Source organism: Callionymus lyra, chromosome 16, assembly GCF_982586985.1.
Source record: "Callionymus lyra chromosome 16, fCalLyr1.hap1.1, whole genome shotgun sequence".
NCBI classification, from domain to species: domain Eukaryota; kingdom Metazoa; phylum Chordata; class Actinopteri; order Syngnathiformes; family Callionymidae; genus Callionymus; species Callionymus lyra.
In genome coordinates this window covers 15,872,676-15,895,160 of record NC_141833.1, presented here as the reverse complement: position 1 = coordinate 15,895,160, position 22,485 = coordinate 15,872,676, and the positions used below count along the sequence as shown (strand labels likewise).

General features: G+C 43.1%; 2 protein-coding genes across 3 annotated transcripts; both read left to right on the top strand.

The window, feature by feature from the left end:
* Nucleotides 1-1,359: 1,359 nt before the first annotated feature.
* On the top strand, nucleotides 1,360-9,621 carry vipr2 (vasoactive intestinal peptide receptor 2). Its single transcript, XM_087811981.1, has 13 exons — nucleotides 1,360-1,531; nucleotides 3,986-4,082; nucleotides 4,356-4,466; nucleotides 5,801-5,892; nucleotides 5,956-6,053; nucleotides 6,123-6,255; nucleotides 6,317-6,467; nucleotides 6,538-6,598; nucleotides 7,495-7,564; nucleotides 7,721-7,812; nucleotides 7,886-8,015; nucleotides 8,077-8,118; nucleotides 8,656-9,621. The coding sequence occupies exons 1-13, from the start codon at nucleotides 1,487-1,489 to the stop codon at nucleotides 8,812-8,814; spliced, it is 1,281 nt and encodes a 426-aa protein (XP_087668107.1). The 5' UTR covers nucleotides 1,360-1,486; the 3' UTR covers nucleotides 8,815-9,621.
* A 1,142-nt stretch (nucleotides 9,622-10,763) lies between these two features.
* Nucleotides 10,764-21,401, top strand: zmynd11 (zinc finger, MYND-type containing 11). 2 transcript variants are annotated; one of them, XM_087811536.1, is made up of 16 exons: nucleotides 10,764-11,295; nucleotides 13,539-13,674; nucleotides 13,743-13,902; nucleotides 14,284-14,304; nucleotides 15,781-15,942; nucleotides 16,017-16,094; nucleotides 16,162-16,254; nucleotides 17,219-17,306; nucleotides 17,368-17,423; nucleotides 17,486-17,563; nucleotides 17,637-17,755; nucleotides 18,681-18,996; nucleotides 19,074-19,148; nucleotides 19,240-19,518; nucleotides 20,136-20,321; nucleotides 20,405-21,401. In XM_087811536.1, the coding sequence occupies exons 2-16, from the start codon at nucleotides 13,541-13,543 to the stop codon at nucleotides 20,525-20,527; spliced, it is 1,968 nt and encodes a 655-aa protein (XP_087667662.1). In that variant the 5' UTR covers nucleotides 10,764-11,295; nucleotides 13,539-13,540; the 3' UTR covers nucleotides 20,528-21,401. The 2 variants fall into 2 exon arrangements, with proteins under 2 accessions (XP_087667662.1, XP_087667661.1); XM_087811535.1 differs by having other exon boundaries at nucleotides 10,768-11,295; nucleotides 18,681-19,005.
* Nucleotides 21,402-22,485: the final 1,084 nt, after the last annotated feature.

The window sequence follows — 22,485 nt, the reverse complement described above, 5'->3', positions numbered from 1 at the left end:
CAGGTCCCGAGCTCTCGTCAACAGGTTTGCTGGAGCAGATGAAGAGTAAACAAGAAAGTTCTGGTCCTACTTAGCGAGGGTGAGGCGGAGGCGCCTCGGGTCGGACCATCGGGGTTCCTACTGTAAACACTTGAGGCTCATCCGCTTGTTGTTTTTTATCTACAGTGTCATCAACGACACTTGTGTTTGTTCTTCTGACCTGAACCTCGGCCAGCGAGACAAGACGAGCGTCTCTCTCTCCAGACTTCACACAGCAAGAATGTTCTGGTGTGACCCAGAACTTGTGCTGAACTCTCTTGGCGCCGAAAGCTGCTTTTGTTGGCTCTTTTTTGGCAGCGGGGAACAAACCGGAGTTTCAGGAGGCGTGAGGAGTCAGATGAGGTCTTTGTGAGGCTCTGTCCACATTGTCTGGCACTCTGGTTTCCTCCCACTGCCAGAAAACACGGACATTCATTGATGGCTGTAAACTGGATGTGTCCGTGTGACCAGGATGTCCCTCACGACGGCTCACAACAAAGACAGAGTCTAAAATAGCTTTAATTAAACCTAAAATAGCTAAAACGTCATCAAATGATGACTAAAGGTTACTGATCGGAGAAGGGGTCGTGCACAATAGTTAAAAGAAGTATATAATGATGATAATACCTTTATTATTTCCACATAGTGGACTATTATATATTTTCACTCCCACAATATTTAGTCACATTCATCTGTACCTCAAACATAATGAAAAAAACATTTATTATTACTCGTTTTAATTAGGATATAACAAAACAAGTGTTATGATGTTGTTGTTGTATGTGTTATTGTTTTCTATAGCTTCACTGAACTTATGTATATGTCTAGACCTGTGTCTATCCATTATGTGGATATTTGTTTATTTTTATTATAATAATTGTTTTTTCTTTATCAAATAATGCTGCCTGCAATTTTTTTTTTTTTTTTTTTTTATTTGTTCTGGTCGCGGTTTTTGTCTGATATCTCTTTTTTACCCTTGTAAGTAAATAAATTAAGTAAATTGTTAATTATAATAAAAAATGTGTTTAATGAGTAGGACGTATAAACGGAAATGTATTATTTTTCAAGTAAAGTTAATGTAATAGGAGAATAAACATAAACATAATTGACCCACTTTTCCTGTTGAATATAAATAAAATATGCAGCCAATTAAAAAAAGATATATATTTATCATAATATATACATATATTTATATTTTTTACAATATTCATCCAGTTATTCCTAGTTTTAAATGCGGATGAAACATAAACATTCATGTTTGCGGGGCGGAAATGATTATTTCCTGTTTCAAAATAAAAGCCGTTGCAATCGTCGGGAAGTGGTCCTCTTGACGGGACTTGACGGGATGCGCTGAACCCTGAGCTCAGTCCAGCTCAGAGGGGAGACCAGCGAGGACGTGGATCCGATCACCTGCTCGTGTGCGATGGACCCGAAGTTGAAGGGACGGAAGTGGATTTAAGATACAAAGATGTTGTTGTTGGTGAGCGTGTGTCTGTCCTGCTGCCTGGTGATGGTGAGTTTAGATGTGTTTTAACTGAATGGACCAACTTAACTAAATGTTATTACTTGTTGAAAGTGAACAACTTTAATTTCCTGTCGAAACGTCATGCAAATGCTTCAGATATTAAAAAGAAAACAAAATCTTTCATTTTTTCTTTGGAAAATTGCCGAAAATAACTTTGAAAGATAAAAAAAATACAAAGTCTGTAATAAAAACTAAATATGATTATTTACAGTTTATGTGAATAATTGCTTTTGTCAGTGAATATCTACGGGAAATAAAACTATAATACGACATTTATTGTTTTTTTTGTTTTTTTAAATGAACCAGTAATTTTTAAAATAATATATTTGTACACAACTGCAATTTTTGCTTCTAATGTTGTGAATTTCCGAAAAAAAATGTAATAATATATATTAACTTTCAAAATTCTTCAAATGTAATGTATTTCTTAATACAGGATGCTGAATCTCATGAAGATGAGCATTAATTTTGATTCATAAAAACAAGCTTATAAGAGAAAATAAAATCATTAACCTTTGACCTCACGTGGCAGTCTGACCACCTCTGTGTGTATATGTGTAGAAGTCAGAAGTGTCTGTCAGAGACTCAGAGTAGAGCGTTCGCCGAGATGAGGAGGTTTATTATCATTACCTTCTGCTGTGCCTGCATGAAGGAAACCCGGGTCAGACCCACATCCCCACCGGGATGGGTCTCAGCTGGACGACTCATCTGGATTTGTGGCTCAAGTAGCAGGACAGAAAATGGCGTCCGTGAGGTCGATGGGTGAGCGAAGCACTGGCATGTCACGTCCAGACTTCATGACGGCTGACGATGAATCAAATCAACCAGGACGATGAGGCGGACCTGAATGTGGGGAAGTCCTGAGAAAGGTTCTGATGACGAGAATTCCAGAGAATGATGGTGAAACTGGTCCAAAGTCTGGTCCTGGGTATGGTCCATCAGCTGCCAGCTGACTCTGATCTGGATCTCGCTGGTTCTGGTGTAAACAGCAGTCATTGGCGATGATTCACTCGAGTGTTTATCCGCTTGGAGTTTTCCATGACCCGAGCACTTGAGGATCCCGACGAGAGAACAGGCGTGAACTTTCCCGCTCGTGGTTCTGAGGGGCGACGTTTTGAAATTTCCCTTTTTTCCTGAATTTATTTTTTTTACTCTCCCTGCTAAATATTAGCTGTTAGCTTCTCTGTTGTCTTAGCCTTTTAATATTTAACCTGAAGTGCGTGTTATCTTGAACTTTTCCTTCATGCCAACATTTCTGAAACAATCATCAATACTGCTGTGTATTTGCAAGAATCTGGCGATACGACAAGTATCACGATTCAGTGACGACAACATGATATATTGAAATTCATTGCGATACTGTGGGAACAACGATATATTGTTTATATACGTTATTTTTAAACCATAACAAGGTTGCGGAAAGCTGTAGTCAAAATATGTCCAAACATTAGCTTTAAAAGCTGCTTAAGTCAACTGTATCCTCTTGTCCTCAGTCATCCCTGGGATTTTGCAGGATTTCATTGTTCCTTTAGCTGCCGAGGACATAATGACTGCTGCCACCTAGCGGCCGGAAGTTTAATTGCAACATGTAAAGTAACAAACGCTGTGATTATTCACATGATTTTTTAATATATTTATGTTTACACATACCTTATAGAGAAAAGAAATTTAATCAATATCAAAATGTGATTTTAATGTGATCAAAAAGAAAAAATAGGCAATATATCAGTTTTTTTTTTTTTTAATTACTGTAATGATTTATTTGCTAGAGCGCTGTAGCTTTCAAATCTTATTTTATTTATCATAATTTTTAAATGGTTAACGGTTCAATAAAGTGTGTTTAATATATATACTTTTTTTTTAAATTAAATTAACATACCTGTGTTCATTTTGGTGTTGCAATTTAACTTCCGCCCACTAGACGGCATCAGTAACTACTTCCTGCGCAGCTTAAGGAACGATGAAGATCCTGTCAATGACTGAGGACAAGAGACAGTCGACCCAGCTTTGAAAATTGATGTTTGGACATATTTTGGTTTCAATATTTGCTGAAGTTTTGGGCAAGTGTATTGTAATGCTAAGTGTTAGCTATTAGCTCCTCTTATTTAATGTGTTGTTGACACATAATTTGATTGTTTATTTAAACATCTCACTCATGACTTAGTTAGTATGAGTTGTCATTGCTGAATGTTTCTGGACACACTAGATTTTAATTCACTAACCTTTAGTTATATATGTGACGGTCGAGGATCTGCAGGAAATATTTCTTGTATTTTCTTTTAAATACTTGACTCTAACATTGCAGAACTTACAAGACCACATGACTCTTGATGAAGTACAAAAAAAACGATACAGTATCGTGAAGTATTATATCAAGGTATTAAAGTGTATCAATATTTTCTCACACTTCTAGTTCTGATGTGTCTGGTCCTTGTTCTGCAGGTTTCGGGTCGACACCCGACCTGCAACTTCCTGCTGGAGCTGGAGAAGGACCGGGCCGAGTGTGTGCAGAGGCTCAAGAACGAGACAAGCCGGACAGGTGAGACCAGATCCGCATTCGTGGACTCGCGCGGTCCGGAACCGGAACAGTTTCAGGGAGCAGCAACTGCGAGGGAGGTGCAGGTGTCGGCTCAGGTCGGATTTTAAAGGTTCATCAACAGCGAGAGAGTCCAGATGTCTGGGTCTCTCAGGAACTAAGTTGTCTCTTCCTGGTTCTTTATGCATCAATAAATCCGGCACATCTGTTCCGCCGGACTCCTGGCAGAGACTTTCTGTACAGAGCTCTGATATTTCACCTATGCCGTGTTGACAGGTGGCTGTAAAGGAATGTGGGACAACATCTCTTGCTGGGGGTGGACTGGCACCGGGGACACTCTGACGGTGACGTGTCCCAGGGTCCTCAAGACCGTGTTCGGCAGGAACGGTGGGTTTTTGTGTGGTCGGCGGGTCACGTGACCCCCCCTCGGAACATGCAAACTGTTTTCTGGAGCAGATGGCTCCGAGTGGATGACTAAACATCTCGTAATGGTGTGTTCAGTGACGCGGCTAACACTCGGCTCCGCTCCCGAGTCCCTGCAGATCCCAGAACCTCTCGCTCGGACCGACGTGTCACTGTTGATGACATTTTTTTTTTAAACTCTGACTCACGACTGAGGACCAGTTTGACCCGAAGCGTGGGAGACAAACAAAAAAAAAAAACACATCCCTCTTCAAGATGGTCAAAGTGATGGCTTTGTAGCTTTGCTTCTTCTTCCTGATAAAATTTTTACAGAAATGTGACGCAATAAACACGCAGACAGAAGGGAATTCTCATTAACCTGGTGATACGTATCACAATTTGATATATTGTGATACTGTAGGAACATTCTGACTCTGGTGTTGCAGAAGTTGTGACTGTTTTCATTTGTTTTGAAACCAAAATATGTCCAAACATCAGCTTTAAAAGCTGCTGGAGTCGACTGTATCCTCTCGTCCTCAGTTGTAACTGCTTTCATTTGTTTTGAAACCAAAATATGTCCAAACATCAGCTTTAAAAGCTGCTGGAGTCTACTATATCCTCTCGTCCTCAGTCGTAACTGCTTTAATTTGTTTTGAAACCAAAATATGTCCAAACATCAGCTTTAAAAGCTGTTGGAGTCGACTGTATCCCCTCGTCCTCAGTCGTAACTGCTTTAATTTGTTTTGAAACCAAAATATGTCCAAACATCAGCTTTAAAAGCTGCTGGAGTCGACTATATCCTCTCGTCCTCAGTTGTAACTGCTTTCATTTGTTTTGAAACCAAAATATTTCCAAACATCAGCTTTAAAAGCTGCTGGAGTCACTGTATCCTCTCGTCCTCAGTCGTAACTGCTTTAATTTGTTTTGAAACCAAAATATGTCCAAACATCGGCTTTAAAAGCTGCTGGAGTCGACTGTATCCTCTCGTCCTCAGTTGTAACTGCTTTAATTTGTTTTGAAACCAAAATATGTCCAAACATCAGCTTTAAAAGCTGCTGGAGTCACTGTATCCTCTTGTCCTCAGTCATCACGTGGTATTTCATTGTTTCTTCATCTGTGGAAATGACTGCATGTTAATTGTAAATTCAAAAAAGGAAAATTATTTTGGTTTAGACAAACGTTACTGAAACATAAACCGTGATAAAAATATATTACGAATAATAAAACATATTTTCATATGAATAATATATGAAAATATAAATGGAGACTCACATTAGTCAGTGTTGTCAGCACCGACCAGAACGTTCATGTGATTCCAGGAAACATCAACAGAAACTGCACCTCCTCCGGATGGTCCGACGTCTTCCCGAACATCACCAGCACCTGTGGGACGGAGACTCGCCAGGAAAAGGTACAAGCTGAGCCAGAAGACACATGAGGGTTCTTTGACCGCGAGTGAACCTCTCGTCCTCAGCTGCTCTTCTACCTGGTGGTCCAGACGCTCTACACGCTCGGACACAGCCTGTCGCTGGTCGCTCTCATCACCGGCAGCGCCATCCTCTGTCTGTTCCGGTGAGTTGACGCCTTGATTGGCAATGAACACAAGTGTCGTCTCCTCACATCTGGGTTGAGTGTTCTCAGGAGGCTCCACTGCACCAGGAACTTCATCCACCTCAACCTCTTCCTCTCCTTCATCCTGCGGGCCGTGGCGGTTCTGGTCAAGGACCACATCCTCTTCAACCGGACCGCGCAGTGCTCCAGCCAGCCCACGCTGGTGAGCCCCGGAACCGGGACCCTCTCTCTCTCGGACCCTCCTCTGACACGTCTGTGTGCAGGTGGGCTGCAAAGTCAGCCTGGTGTTCTTCCATTACTTCATCATGGCCAACTTCTTCTGGCTGCTGGTGGAGGGTCTGTACCTGCACACGCTGCTGCTGGTGTTCGTCGCCGAGGACCGCCGCCTCCACGTCTACACCCTGATCGGATGGGGTGCGTAACTCTGCCGGGTCACCGTTGATGATGATGATGATGAAGATTAAGTCCTCGACGTTGTTCGCAGGAATCCCAACTGTGTTCGTCTCCGCCTGGGTGGTGAGCAGGATCTACCTCGAGGACACCGGGTCAGTTTCTGCACCTTCTGACCACAGTCTTGCTCAGATTCTAAATCTACAATATTCGTTATAAAAATAAAAAGACATTAAACCATCGGATATTGTTAGATTAAAAATTATTATACACTATACGTATATGCCATACTTAAATTAATGCTAAAAGATCATCAAAATATAAAGTATAAATGACTCGCTTCATATAAGAGCTTAAACGTTTGTATACACATTCACAATCAACATTTTACTCAGACTGACACATTGTCTCAAGACAAGCTTGGAACAGAATTAGAGACATGACACTGGTTATTTAAACGTCTGTTTGTCTGTCTTTTCACACCTTGGGTCGTGGATCAAAAGAACGAAGCGGGACACATCTGTGAGGGGGGGACTAGGAGACATAAACCCCCACCCAAGAACATTTGAATGATTAGAAAAGGAAACAAATTAGGAAGGAATCTCCACAGGATATCGTGACAGAGGAAGCTTGAAGGAACCAATATGGCAATAGGGGGAACTAACTGTTTCTACAGTTCGAGACCGTTTCTCCCGGGACTATTGATTTGTAAAGTCAACGGCAGAAAGTGCGTCCAATCGATCGTAAGGCTATTTTGTTTGACTTGAAGCGGCGAATAAACGACCCGTGACACTCCATTTATCTCCACAAAGCGAAGTATTAAGACCCGGAAGTGACGGCGTGTTGGAGCGACCGGAATGGACTCCTGTTTTGTCCGTTTTAATATAGAAATTATGGAATCAAAGGTTTTAACATTTGAAATGTTAGATTCAACCTTTCAATATTCCGATGACACTATATATATACTTTCATAGTTGAGTGACACATTTCTACATGAGCACTTTCCAAGTTCTACTCTGAAGGTTGCGGATCTGATCTGGACTCTTTTCAGGTGCTGGGAGACCAACGACAAGATAGTTCCTCACTTGATCATTAATGGACCCATTGGATTATCCATCCTGGTACGTATGTGCCTGCACTCTGGCCTGGGAACCTTTGAATTAGAAACCGTTAAGTCAGTTGTAGACAGGGTCAGGAAGTAGTCGAGTGTTGCAAGAAGATCCTCCGACACGTCCTGTTGAATGTTTGGTTGGATTTAAGTGGTTCTGGTCTTCCAGGTGAACTTCATCCTCTTCATCAGCATCATTCGGATTCTGGTCCAGAAGCTTCGCTGCCCTGACGTGGGCGGTGGCGATCAATCCCAGTACAGGTAACGTGACCCGTGTACCTGACCCGAAAAGATCTGCCTAGTCGTGACAAGTCGCTTCCTGTTTGCGTCTCAGACGGTTGGCCAAGTCCACGCTGCTTCTGATCCCTCTGTTCGGGATCCACTACGTGGTCTTTGTGTCTCCCTCCGAGTCCATCACAGAGGACTACAAGATATTTTTCGACCTCGCTCTCGGATCGTTTCAGGTTCGTGAGCACCTGGTGGTGGTCACATGACTTGTCGCTGAAGCTCTGGTTTTATTCTCAGGGTCTGGTGGTCGCCATCCTGTACTGCTTCCTCAACACTGAGGTGAGACCCGCCGATATCTGGCAGTACGTTACGTATCACTCTACAGGGGCTATGTTAAGATAGATTGTGATACTGTAGTAACAAGTATATATGTGTAGTATTGTCGAATACTTGACACTGGTGTTGACAGACCACATGACTCTTGACGAAGTTGTAACTGCTTTCATTTGTTTTGAAACTAAAATATGTCCAAACATCAGCTTTAAAAGCTGCTGGAGTCACTGTATCCTCTCGTCCTCAGTCATTCCCAGAATTTACAGACCACATGACTCTTGACAAAGTCGTAACTCATTTCATTTGTTTTCAGACCAAAATATGTCCAAACACCAGTTTAAAAGCTGCTGGAGTCACTGTATCCTCTTGTCCTCAGTCATGCCCAGAATTTACAGTCCACATGACTCTTGACGAAGTCGTAACTGCTTTTATTTGTTTTGAAGCCAAAATATGTCCAAACATCAGCTTTAAAAGCTGCTGGCGTCCACTGCATCCTCTCGTCCTCAGTAAACGTCCATGATCCTCACCTGGTCGTGTTCGCAGGTTCAAGGGGAGCTGAGGAGGAAGTGGCGCAGCATCTGCGACGACAGCGGCGTCGGCCGAAGTCGCCGCCTCGACAGCGTCGTGGTCCAGAATGGCGTGGAGCCTCGGGAGCAGCAGCACTCCCAGACCGTCCTGCAGTCGGAGACCTCGGTGCTGTGACCACGGTTCTGGTTCTTCTCCACGACTGTGGAGTTCAAAAAGAATCTTCACCAGAATACTTCTGTGAGAGAGACTAAGTCATGACGCCGTTTTCAAACTCGTACAAAAGTCCAGCGCGGATCCTCTGGACTAAGTGAACGGACCAGTCCGGTCTCGACTCACCACCACTTCCTCCTGGCAGCTGCATGTCCATCATCATCAATATTGACACTCATTGTTCTGAGGACACGGCTAAGGGCTCGTAACATGTTAGCGGGCCTCAGAGTTCACAGACCAGTGAACCAGGTCATCGTGTTCTGGGAACTTCACCCACCAGCTCCACAATGACTAGACCGTTTGTCCCGGCACGCCAGCGACTCGATGGGAAGACCATGAAGCTAAACACAGAAAAGTGTGGCCAGACAGGTTCACCTGGTCACGTGATCACATAAGGGGGCGCATGTTGAGTAGTTGAGTTTGATTAATCTCTGCAGGGGAGCGATTCTGCCCCCTGGTGACGAAAGGTGGTAACGTTTCTCACATTGTTTTGTTTTCCACTTTATCAAGCGACTACGGAGGTATATCAGTGACGTCAGAATATTAAATGGTTGAATTTAAATGTTGAAACGTTCTGGGTTTTTTTTTTTAATAATTTCATTTTATCATTCCTATAAAGAAATGTTGAACTTGTTTTTTTTTTTTTAAGATTTGACTTTAATTGTCAAAATAGTTCTAATTGAATCATACAGGTTAACATTTTAATTCAATATGTTTAAATCTGTAGTATCATGGTTTGTAATGTTATATATTAAATAATTGAAAAAAATATATACTTTCTATGATTTTCTTTTCATACAAACATTTATTTTCCCAAAGTATTTACATTGCCAGCATGAATAAAGACATCATGAAAGGGCTGTTAGCCATGATCACCTGCGGTAATAATGGCTTCACTCCTCCTCAAGCCGTTTTAATCACGCCCCGCTTTATTTATAAAACGAGTCCTTAGAAGGTGGAGACTCCTGTGATTGATGATGCGCGCTGACAAACCTTGATGTGCGACCGATCACAGCAGATTGTGTGAGGTTATGGTAAACAAGATTTAATTTCCAAGTGTTTTCAGTGGACGGCGCTTAAGAACTTTTTTTTTAATAATTCAATTAAAAGTGAGTTTTTTACAAACAGACACAAACTGATGAGACAATATAAGTCCAAGATGAAACAATCACTTAAATCACCACATTAGTTGCCCTTTAAATCTTAATCAATAAATACTTCCATAAATAACAAAAGCGGTGAAAGTAAGTAAGTAATTTTTATTTATATAGCGCATTTCCAGAACAGGGTCACAAAGCGCTTAAACAATCAAAACAATATTACAGTATATAACATATATAACATATATAACATATAACTTATAACAGTATAAGTATATACTGTACTTTAAAGGTGAAGATAAAACTGATAACACAACAGGAGTTCCAGAAAATCAAGGAAAAGCCTGAACAAATAAAATCGTCTTAAGATGTTTCTTAAAGGAGTCAGTAGATCCATCAAGTGCAAAGAGAGAGGAAGATCGTTCCAAAGCTTAGGAGCAACAGCCTGGAAGGATTTCTCTCCTCTGGTCCTGAACCGTGTACGAGGATCCATCAGTAGATTCTGATCCACAGACCTCAGAGCCCGAGCTGGGGTGTAAGACTGGATCAGATCAGTGATGTAAGGAGGAGCCTGACCATGAATAGATCTGAAAGTAAGAACCAGAATTTTAAAGTTGATCCTGAAAGAAACTGGAAGCCAGTAAAGAGTTTTAAAGGATCGGAGAAATGTGAGTTCTTCTACTAGAGCGGGTCAGAATTCTCGCTGCAGAGTTCTGAATCAACTGCAGGCGAGACAGATCCTTCTTGTTAAAGATTCCTTAAATAAAAACTGTTAAATGTAGAGACATAGTTTACGTGATGTGTGATATTCGGAGGGACGCATCAATAAAGTCGAAGGGCCCAATGTGGCCCCCAGGCCCCACTTTTCCCAGGTATAGTTTTGACTGACAGATCAATGGACGTAAAGATACTGTTCTGTCACAGTTGGTGTCGGTGGCGGGAGAAGAAATGTCATCTCAGGAGCTGAAGCTGAAACGTGTCAAGTCAGTCGCGGGATAATCTGAACTAAAACGCGGCAACGGCTGGTCATGGCAACGGATGGAAAAGTCACGAAGATAAAGTTTCACAGATGCGATCGGTTCGCTCAGGTTCGGACTCGCAGCGAGTGAGCCTTGCTCGTCGGTACCTGTCAGGGTCCACACGGACCGAGCAGCTGCTCGCGCGACAGACAGTGCAGCGAGACTCCGCCGCTAGAGTTCTCCCGGTGCCGCTCGTCTGTTTACACTCTACGAGCCGCTCGTATCGGAGCCAGCTGGACCCGGACCGTCGTCCGCAGCCCGTCGGAACCGTCGACACGCTGATGTGAGCTGCTTGTCGGGGATCTGTGTTGGCGACGCCGAGCCAGGTGAGCTCCCTTTCTTTTTGGGCTCTTAGAGAAAAAAATGCCTCCACATTAGCTTAGCTTAGCCGCGGCTAACTTTAGCAGCGGCTCGGTTCGGCGGTTGTCTGGTGGACAAACTCACGGTTTCGACCCCGAAAAGTCAAGTATCTTCTTTTTTATTAATAAAGCTGTTCGGTTCTGTTTACTGTTAGCCTGCTGGTGTTAGCAACAGACTGCATTAGCATCCACAAGTACGATGCTGTCGCTTGTTAGCTTGTTTGCTAACAGCTTTTTAAACAACACCAGCTAGCTAGTCGCTAGACATAGCAGTTTTCTTTTCACTTATTCGCTTTAATATGGACTTAAACGTGGTTGAAATGAGGGGCTCGACGCGTTCACCAGCCCGTCTGTGCGAACCCCAGCCTGTGGCCTTGCTGTCTTTGTTGTCAAACGTACCTGCGCTGTCATGTGTCAACCCTTAAAACATAAACACACTTATGCGTGTTGTTTATACTTGACTTGTGTGTAGCTGTGGTTCACTGTCGCCTCCTGTCTGGGGTCAAGTCTCAGCGGGACCGTCTGTCTGGACCCCACCTGACCTGTCCCCCGTTTGTTTGTCTACTCCGGTCACTCCACTGTCCTCTTGACCCCGGACAGGAGGATGCGGTGACATTTCTTTTTGATGCATTCTGACAACCCGTGATTGACAGGTGATCTGTCCAGGTGAACCCCGCCTCCTGGCTTGTTGTTTTTTAAATTAAGTTTTAGTCAGGGTGGAGTTGTTAAATCATTTGCTTCACTTCTGAGATGATTCTGAACCTCTTTACTTAAGTCAATATTTCACTGCAATACATTTTTGAGATATTGTGACTAATACAGATGAATGACACTGGCCACTAGTGTTATGTATTGACAAGAATCTGGCGATACGATACGTATCACAGGGGCAACAAAATAATATATTGTGATACTGTAGGAAAAAGGATATATTTTCAGTATTGTCGAGTACTTGACTCTGGTGTTGTTGTAACTGCTGTGTATCAGAATCTACTGATGGTTCCACGCACACGGTTCAGGACCAGAGGAGAGAAATCCTTCCAGGCTGTTGCTCCTGAGCTTTGGAACGATCTTCCTCTCTCTTTGTGTTTGATGGAGTCTACTGACTCCTTTAAGAAACATCTTAAGACGTTTCTATTTGTTCAGGCTTTTCCTTGATTTTCTGGAACTCCTGTTGTGTTATCAGTTTTATCTTGATCTTTAAAGTATATACTTTATTGAATATTGTTTTGATTGTTTAAGCGCTTTGTGACCCTGGTCTGGAAAAGCGCTATACAAATAAAAATTACTTACTTACTTACATTTGTTTTGAAACCAAATGATGTCCAAACATCAGCTTAAAAGCTGCCGGCGTCTATTGCATCCTCTCGTCCTCAGTAAACATCCATGATCTAAACCTGGTGGTGTTCGCAGTTTCGAGAAGAGCTGAGAAGGAAGTGGCGCAGGAGTCGTCTGTATGTCCTCGTCCTCAGGCATCACCAGGATCTCTTCGCGAGATTTCTTTGTTACTTTGGCTGCAGAGGATGTAATTATTGTAGCAGCCAGAAGTTTAATTGCAACAAAAAAATGAACAAACTTTCAACATGAATATTTGCGTGTTCGTTGTTAATTAAACAAATATATTTAAAAATCCAATAAATATATTTTATACACACGGTATTGAAATATAAACAATAAAATAACTATGATTAAATAATTTTTATGATTTGAAAGCCAAAAAATATACAATACATGTATCCAAACATCTGATTTTAAAGCTACAAGGCTCGACTGTATCCTCTCGTCCTCATTCATCTCGGGGATTTCATTGTTCCTTTGGCTGTGGACTGCGTAATGACTGCTGCCATCAAGAGACCGGCACTTAAATTGCAACAAAAAATACAATAAATACTACATTTTGTTAACATCTGCATGTTAATTGTAAAAAAAAAAAAAAAAACGAAGAACTATGATATATATATATATATATATATATATATATATATATATATATATATATAGTCAACATTTATTTTCCGCTATTTAGGTAAATTGTTATTTTCCTCTACCGATCACCAAACCTCTTTGACAGGGCTAATGATGTCATTTGTATGACTTGGAGTGATTTTTAACTCCTGTTGAGGGACTAGTTTAACATATTAACCAGGTACTTTAAAGCTCTTGTGCAGTTAGTTCAACTTTTGGTTGTGTGTTTTTTGTGTTACCCTCAGTTATGATGAACAAGGAAATCATGTCACGTGTGGAGAAGAAGCGACAGGCGGACCCCAAGGTGGTCCAGTACGTGTGGGCCGCCATCGAGGTCATCCGCAACCAGAAGCAGATCGCCAACATGGACCGCATCTCAAAGTGAGTCCAGTCGGTGGACTTGCACCTCCACAGGAGTGCGGATCTACTCACCTATATCACCTGTCCAGGTATCTGAGCCGCATGTTTGGAATGCACTCGAAAGAGACGGCTCGACAGCTGAGCCTGGCGGTGAAGGACGGGCTGGTGGTGGAGACGCTGACGGTCGGCTGCAAAGGTTCAAAGGCGGGAATTGAACAGGAAGGCTACTGGCTTCCTGGTGACGAGATGGTAAGTCTGCTTGTCGACTTGTTTGTCTTTAGATACCTATCCTTGTCCACTGGACTGGAGAACAGCTCCCCTAGTGGCCAACGGAATAGACTTATTGATTGATTGATCTGGACAACATCCTTAAACCAGACGTGTGGACGAGATATGATGCGCGAGAAAAAAAAATATAGCTTAAAATGTGAAAGTTAAATAAACTGTCATGAATCACCATCATGTACCACCGTGTATTTTAATTATTGTATTTGTCTTCAACCTGACAAGTTGTAGATCAGCACTCAGTAATATTCGCTTACACGTCTGCCAACATGTCTGCCATCCAAGAATCATGATCTTGTCTCAGTTTGTTTTAAACATGACTCTTTGACTCACTCTCAATCACAGGACCCCAGACCAGAGGGCAAGGTAAGTGCTGCATTTTTTACTCCTCTCCACCAGGGGGTGCTCTTCCCACCATCTCTCCGCTCTACTGTTGGCGAGGAAAGATGTCGTGCAGCGTCCGATCAAAAATAAAACAAGCTGAGTCTTTATTCAGAAACCAGAATTACAATTTAGTTTAAAATGTTGTTGCTCACGTGATCTTGAGTTTCACGGCTCTGGACAACCAACTTTTTGAAATAATAATAACATAAAGAAAGCTGCCAATGTAGCAGAGGTGTTACCACCCTCTCGCTTATTAAACTGGAAACTAAGTGTAGGAGAGCAGATTTTAGTTTCTGGTTTGAAAATAAGATTCTTAAAAACTTGATATGAATTTGTTATTTGCTGCACAACATCTTTTCTCAAGGATCTGTGTGCGCCCTCCTCCTGCAGATGTGGACACACTTGCTCAAATTAACATTATGACCGCCTCCTGGTCTCCCTCTTTATGATTGAACCTGGCAGCTAACACTTAATGCTACATGAGGTGAAGACATGTTTGAACAACTTGTGTCCATCTGCAGGTCTGTAGCGTTCCGGGTAGAGTGTGTGTGTGTGTGTGTTAGGAGTGTCTGTGCTGTGGCATGTCTCTCTCTTCCCTCTTTATGTCTGCCTCTGTAGAGTCAAAAACTAAACAAAAATCTATTTGGTCAACTTTCAAAATATTGAAAATTATACCTTGTGTTGCAATTAATCGGGCCGCTAGATGGCAGCAATCAATACGTTCTCTGCCACTAGAGGAAAAATGAAATCCTGCGAGATACTGGCATAAAGATTACATTATATTTACTTTATTAATCCCTCTGGAGATCTTCTTTGGGGAATTAGGTTTCTGGTACAAGGAAGATGATATAAGGTTCAGCAAATTTCATAAAAGACAGAACAAGAAAAAAGTGCAAAGAGATAATGACTGAGGATGAGAGGATACAGTCGACCATGTTTAGACATGCAGAGTGTAGCTTAGTGTGAAGCTCTTTAGGTGCTGAATAAGCATGGAAAAGTGCTATATAAATAAGGGCAATTTACAGTATTTTGTTTTGAAAAGTGTGTCATGTGGTCTGTAAATTCTTCAACACCATTGTCAAGAACTTGACAATACTACAGATATGTCCTTGTTCCTGCAGTATCGCAATATATCTAACAGCACACATGGGGAAGGGATCAGGAGAACGGAAAGGGAAGTAGTGCGAGTGGGAGAAGTTGGATTCAAGTCAGACGCAACAGAAGTAAAATTCTCCAGAAGGGTCGTCACTCACCTTGTTTAGTTGTAGAACGCCGTCTCATTTATTGCAGCGTCTGCTGGTCCAAACTAAGATAAAACTCTGACCTACCCTCCCGCATGTTCCGCTGACCCCAGAAGCTTGTTTCCTCATGGCTGCAGTTACCGCCTCTATCAGCAGGGGGAGCTGTGGCGGGCAGGAAGGGGGGGCCAGCTGACTGTGCTGTGTGTCGCCCCTGCAGGAGTGGGAGACGGGGAGTCACGACTGGTACTGTTTCCAGTGCCACCTGCCAGGAGACGTGATCTCGTGCGACAACTGCTTCCGGGTCTACCACCTCAAGTGTCTGTCGGACGAGTACAAGCCTCGGGACGCCGCCTCGCTCTGGCACTGTGTCGTATGCAGGGTAGGTAGAGCGCTCGCACGGGAGTCTTTGTCGCCCGAGGAGATCACCGTGTGTGTGGATGGTTGACCCTGCAGGGCAGCAAGAAGAAGAACCTCAACAAACAGGAGATGAGTAAATACCTGCGCTTCATCGTCCAGCGGATGAAGGAGCGGGTGAGTCTCTGGCGTTGTGATCGAGGTGAGACTCTCAGGTGTGACTCACTTTCTCTCCCCTCTCAAGGCAGTGGACCTGAACAAGAAAGGCAAAGACACTAAACATCCCATGTACAAGCGGCTCATTCACACAGCACTGGACGTGAATTACATCCAAGAGGTCAGAGTTCATGAGTTATGAGCACCCGTCTCTGTGAGAGCTCCCCCTTGAGGTGGGCGACATGTATGGTTGATGTTACTTTTCTTCAGAGTCATTTTAACAATCTTGTCATTTCATAATAATGATTCTTTAAATGATGGCAGAGATGGCAAATGAGCCACCGCTAACATTGCTAGCATCGCTAACAGGATCGTGGCTTACCAGCAATGGCAAGCGTGCCATGGCTAACATGGCTAACATGGCGAAAAGGATTATGGCTTCTCAGCGACAGCAGACGAGCCAATGCTAACATGGCTAACATTGCTAACATGGCTAACATGGCTAAAAGGATTATGGCTTCTCAGTGACAGCAGACGAGCCAATGCTAACATGGCTAACATGGCTAACATGGCTAAAAGGATTATGGCTTCTCAGTGACAGCAGACGAGCCAATGCTAACATTGCTAACATGGCTAAAAGGATTATGGCTTCTCAGTGACAGCAGACGAGCCAATGCTAACATGGCTAACATGGCTAAAAGGATTATGGCTTCTCAGTGACAGCAGACGAGCCAATGCTAACATGGCTAACATTGCTAACATGGCTAAAAGGATTATGGCTTCTCAGTGTCAGCAGACGAGCCAATGCTAACATGGCTAACATGGCTAACATGGCTAAAAGGATTATGGCTTCTCAGTGACAGCAGACGAGCCAATGCTAACATTGCTAACATGGCTAACATGGCTAAAAGGATTATGGCTTCTCAGTGACAGCAGACGAGCCAATGCTAACATGGCTAACATTGCTAACATGGCTGTCACGGCTTAAATGGCTAACATCGCTAACATGATCATGGCTTTAAAGATCATAATGACAACTTATTAAGACATGAACAGTCAAATGGTAGTATCTCTATAGCTGTCAATCATCTCTACAGCTGTCAATCATCAGAGTTTGTCTCACGTCACTCTGGTTCTTCTCTCAGAGTCTGTCAGAAGGAAAGTACAAGAACTTCGAGGAGTTCAAAGCAGACGCACAGCTGATCGTCCACAACACAGCCATTTTGTACGGAGGTAAGTTACCTCCTCTAGATTCGATTGACATGCGAGAGTGATAGTTAACGTTGTGTGACAGTTCACAGTGACCAGGCCGAGATCGCCGGGCTGCTGTTTAGCGACACGTGTCACGAGGTATCATTGATCTGCTCGACGACGTTCTACTGCCGTCTGAACTCACCGGTGTCGTTCTGCAGATCAACGAGCTGCTGCTGTGCAGGAACTGCTTCTACCTGTCCAACGCTCGCCCCGACAACTGGTTCTGTTACCCATGTGTGAGTTGACCTGTTGACCTCTGTCTTCTCCTGCACTCTCCTCCTGTCTCTGCTCACCTGTGTTTGGTTCCAGACCCCGAGTCACGACCTGGTCTGGGCTAAGATGAAAGGTTTCGGCTACTGGCCCGCAAAAGTTCTGCAAAGAGACGAGAGCCAGGTGGACGTTCGGTTCTTTGGCCACCAGCATCAGAGGTCAGAATACTTGACTGACAGGAAGACACATCGCGTAAATGATCGAGAGTCATGCAAGCATGCTAACCTTTATAGATACTGACAGGAGGACAGGTCGCGTGAATGATGGAGAGTCATGCTAACATGCTAACCTTTATAGATACTGACAGGAGGACAGGTCGCGTGAATGATGGAGAGTCATGCTAACATGCTAACCTTTATAGATACTGACAGGAGGACAGGTCGCGTGAATGATGGAGAGTCATGCTAACATGCTAACCTTTATAGATACTGACAGGAGGACAGGTCGCGTGAATGATGGAGAGTCATGCTAACATGCTAACCTTTATAGATACTGACAGGAGGACAGGTCGCGTGAATGATGGAGAGTCATGCTAACATGCTAACCTTTATAGATACTGACAGGAGGACAGGTCGCGTGAATGATGGAGAGTCATGCTAACATGCTAACCTTTATAGATACTGACAGGAGGACAGGTCGCGTGAATGATGGAGAGTCATGCTAACATGCTAACCTTTATAGATACACCGACATATCTCAATTTATTTTCCTTCGCTCACACTGTATGGATTTCTTTATATACATTTATTTCACATGCAAATATTTCTAATGTTTGTTAATTTTTGTGCAATAAAAACCTCCGATCGCTAGATGGCAGCATGTCTAACAATCAAATCCCGCGAGATCTTGGTATTGACTGAGAACAAGAGGATACATTTGAGTCCAGCTATTGCTACAATATAATTATTTAAAAGGAACTCAATATAATCATTGTTCCTACTGTATCGAAATATATTGTCAAATCTCCATATTCTTGCCAATACACATCCCTACTTACATCTATAATCTCTGTTCCTTATCTTAAACTATCTTAACATCAGATCAACATTCATCTACCTTGATGTGCTGTGGTTTGTGTCGTAGAGCCTGGATCCCCTCGGACAACATCCAGGACATCAAGGTGAGCGTCCAGCAGCTGCAGGTGAAGCGCAGCAACGGCTGGAAGAAGGCGTGCGAGGAGCTGGAGGTCTACCAGAGGTTCCTGAGGGAGGGTCGCGTCTGGAAAACCAAACTGGAGGAGAACAGCCCACCACACAAGCCTCCAGAAGAGGAGGAGGAGGAAGAAGACGTGGTGGAGGAGGAGGAGGAGGAGGAGGAGCAGGAGAGCGGCGCGAGGAAGGAGCGGCTGGAGCGAACAGAGGAGGCCGAGTCCAGCATCTCGTCGACGAGCAACGAGCAGGTCCGACATGTAAGTGCAGGATCACGGCCACTCTTGAGAAGCAGGATCTTCATAACTGACGTCTTCTCCGCTCGCAGCTCAAAGGAGCTCACGAGCCCAAATCTAAGAAGAGTCGTCGAAGCGCAACCGTGGAGCTGAAAGAAGAAGCCAGCGTGAGTTAAACCTGGTCAACACTCAGAGCGACTCGGGTCCGGCGAAAGTGTCGGAGACTCACTCAGACCCCCGTTTACCTCCCCCGTCAAGGATCCGGAGCCGGAGATGGAGGCCGTCAGCTCCAGCCAGGAGATCTCGGTGTCGTCGGCGCCGCCGCAGCCCGAGAAGCTGTCGGTGTCCACGCAGACGAAGAAGGCGGCCGGGTCGACGCCGCGGACGCTACACCGCGGCACGCAGACCAGCACGGACGGCGCCTGTCAGAACATGTGCCACGAGAAGTACACTAAGGTCTTCAACGAGGTCAAGGAGATGATGAAGGCCGACCACAAGAGGGAGACGGAGAGAGTCGTCCGGGAAGCGCTGGAGAAGGTGAGGCTGGAGAAGCTCATACATTTTAAGGGATTTAAGAAAATATGGATTCACTTGAATATTGCAATATTTTGCTGTCTAATTATATTTTGTTTTTCACAGCTAATTAATGGTTACAATATGCATATAAATAAATATAAATAAAATAATTCAATTTGTTACATTTACAATTAAAATCCAAATATTCACAGTTTATGTTTATGCATTTTTGTGTTGCAATTAAACTTCCAGCCACTAGATGGCAGCAGACATAATGTAAGTCATTTTTATTTGTAGACCAGGGTCACAAAGCGCTTAAACAATCAAAACAATATTCATAAAGTATATACTTTAAAAGGCAAGATAAAACTGATAACACAACAGGTCCACAGCAGCTGAAAGAAGAGTAAAATCTTGGCGATGACTGAGGACGAGAGGATACAGTTGACTACAGTTGCCTTTAAAGCTGATGTTTGGACATATTTTAGTTTCAAAACAAATTAAAGCAGTTACGACTTGGTCAAGAGTCATGTGGTCTGTAAATTCTGCAACACGAGTCAAGTACTTGATAGTACTACAAATATACCCCTAGTGTGTTAGTGTGTGTCCTCATGGTGAGTTGTGTGTTTGTGTTGCAGCTGCGGGCAGAGATGGAGGAGGAGAAGCGGCAGGCGGTCAGCAAGGCGGTGAGCGGCGCTCAGGCGGAGATGGAGAGGAAGTGCAAGACGGTGAAGGAGAAGTGTAAAGAGGAGCTGGTGGAGGAGGTGAAGAAGCTGGTGGCGCAGCACAAACAGCTCGTCTCACAGACCAAGAAGAAGCAGTGGGTGAGTGGCGGGCGACGCCGGGTCACCGAGGACGACGATGTAGAGTCTCACTGTGTGTGTGTGTGTGTGTGTGTGTCCTCCAGTGCTACAACTGTGAGGAGGAGGCCATGTACCACTGCTGCTGGAACACCTCGTACTGCTCCATCAAGTGTCAGCAGGAGCACTGGCACGCCGACCACAAACGCACCTGCCGCAGGAAGAGATGAACCACAGACCCTGAACACAACACGCCATGCTCACAGCCGAGTATCCTGTTAGCCAGTGTGTGTGTGACACACACGCACATACAAACACACACGCTCCTATTTCCTGCGTGAAAACAAAAAACATGTTTTTATTGTTATTTAATTTTCTCCTCTGTGATTTCTTTTCTGAAGTTCGGACATTTCACTGAGCAGTGAAGATTGTTGTTATTTAAGTTTGATGTCGCAGGTGAGTGTCTAACCCTTCTCCAGGAAACAATGTGAACCAACGCCCTCTTGTGGCGGCTCTGGAATCGTCGAATCGCACCTTCGTTCACCTCTTCCTCCCTCGCTCACTAATTTCGGGACAGGGTCACTACGTCGGCCTTAGAAAAAAAAAAAAAACGCTGACTAATCATTTCCGTTTGTGTTTCTAATCACGTGGCGGCGGTTGCACGGCGGGAAACGCGTCACTTTTTAAAATCGGTGGATTCGGTTACAAATGTTGGAGAATATTTTCTTACGAAATGTCACGAAAGTTCGTCCACACTTTATTTATTGATGCGTTTGTTCTGCTGCATGTTGACGGCGCGAGGAGGAGCAGCAGCGCCCCCCTCCTGCAGGTGCATACATGACATGTTGCCAAAAGTATCTGCCTGAATCATTAACGTGACGTCATTTATTTTTTTAAAAGGGGTCTCGGCCTGTTTCCGCGTTGGCGTGCATGTTTTGACTTTTTTATATTCATAATCTTCACCACGTCTGACGACAGACTGACGGACCAATACCAGATATTATGCAAATGTGAACGATCAAAGTTTTTTAACAGATTTCCCTGCGCCGGATGTCGAGTGTCTATATATAATTATGTGTGAATAAAGTCATGTATGAATATCAATGCTGGATGTTTTTTTCTTCCTTTGAACTACCTCAAATATTTGGTTAGCCTCATTTCCAGATCCTCCAACAACATGACTCCTTCAGGTGATTGCATTATGACTCTCCACTGACATTAGACCCATCTAAAGCAGATTTACCCTTTAAAGTTATTTCATGGAAATAGATAAGTGGTATCTACTGTCAATCATGGATGATGACAGTCATCCTCTGAACACTGTCATCAGTGAGCAGACTCCTCCCATGATGCAACACTAATAGACTCAGGGACTCATTCATTCCTCGTGCTATTAGATTGTACAATTCTGAGTTTGGGGGCAGGAGTGGAGCGAAAGTATCATGACGTTCTGTTCTATGTTAGTCTTTGTGTCCTTTGTCTTTATTTTTCTTTATCTTTAGACTTAGATTGTATCATCTTGTTCTTTCCCTTTATTTCTTTGATTTTGTTCTTGTTTTTATGAATAATTGCTGTATTGCTGTGTCTAATTGGAAAAAAACAATTTCCTGAGGGATCAATGAAGATCTACCTAACCTATCATAATATTGAAAAATGTAAGGTTTTAAGTTTAACCATTGATTTTCTTTGTATTCACCGAATTTGCTGGCTACTGGAAAAAACAATTTCCCGAAGGAGACCTCCTGAGGGATCAATAAAGTTTTACCTTACCTTAATTTAATAATTTCTATCAATAAAAGTGTATTTTATTTTAATAATTTCAAAATGAACAATTGTAACTCAAGAGGACAGAGTATCTCATTCTAACTGACTTTTTTTTAAGTATATTTCACTATTTTGATTGTATTATTATAAAAAAAACAATATACAAATGATTTAACTATTTTAAAGTTTCAACATTTGAAATGTTTTCTGATGCCAGTGATATACTTTAAGACAAAGAAAAAAAAACAATGATTTTGTCCGTAACTTCACATGTTAAGATCAGATAATAGTTTTCATGTGAAACAAATATTTACAGCAAACCGTTTTTTTTTTATTGACATTAATGGTCACATCCGTTTCAAACGTCAACACGATCTTACAGGGTTCCCTTGAACATTTTTTTTTAATTTGGACTCTTGACACT

Excerpts from the sequence above, each read along its gene's own strand:
- zmynd11 (XM_087811535.1), top strand. The coding sequence starts at position 13,541 with ATGATGAACAAGGAAATCATGTCACGTGTGGAGAAGAAGCGACAGGCG. Across the intron at positions 13,903-14,283 it reads GGCTTCCTGGTGACGAGATG|GACCCCAGACCAGAGGGCAA; the intron begins GTAAGTCTGCTT and ends TCTCAATCACAG. Across the intron at positions 17,307-17,367 it reads CACAGCCATTTTGTACGGAG|TTCACAGTGACCAGGCCGAG; the intron begins GTAAGTTACCTC and ends GTTGTGTGACAG.
- vipr2 (XM_087811981.1), top strand. The coding sequence starts at position 1,487 with ATGTTGTTGTTGGTGAGCGTGTGTCTGTCCTGCTGCCTGGTGATG. Across the intron at positions 6,468-6,537 it reads CTACACCCTGATCGGATGGG|GAATCCCAACTGTGTTCGTC; the intron begins GTGCGTAACTCT and ends CGTTGTTCGCAG. Across the intron at positions 7,565-7,720 it reads CCATTGGATTATCCATCCTG|GTGAACTTCATCCTCTTCAT; the intron begins GTACGTATGTGC and ends CTGGTCTTCCAG.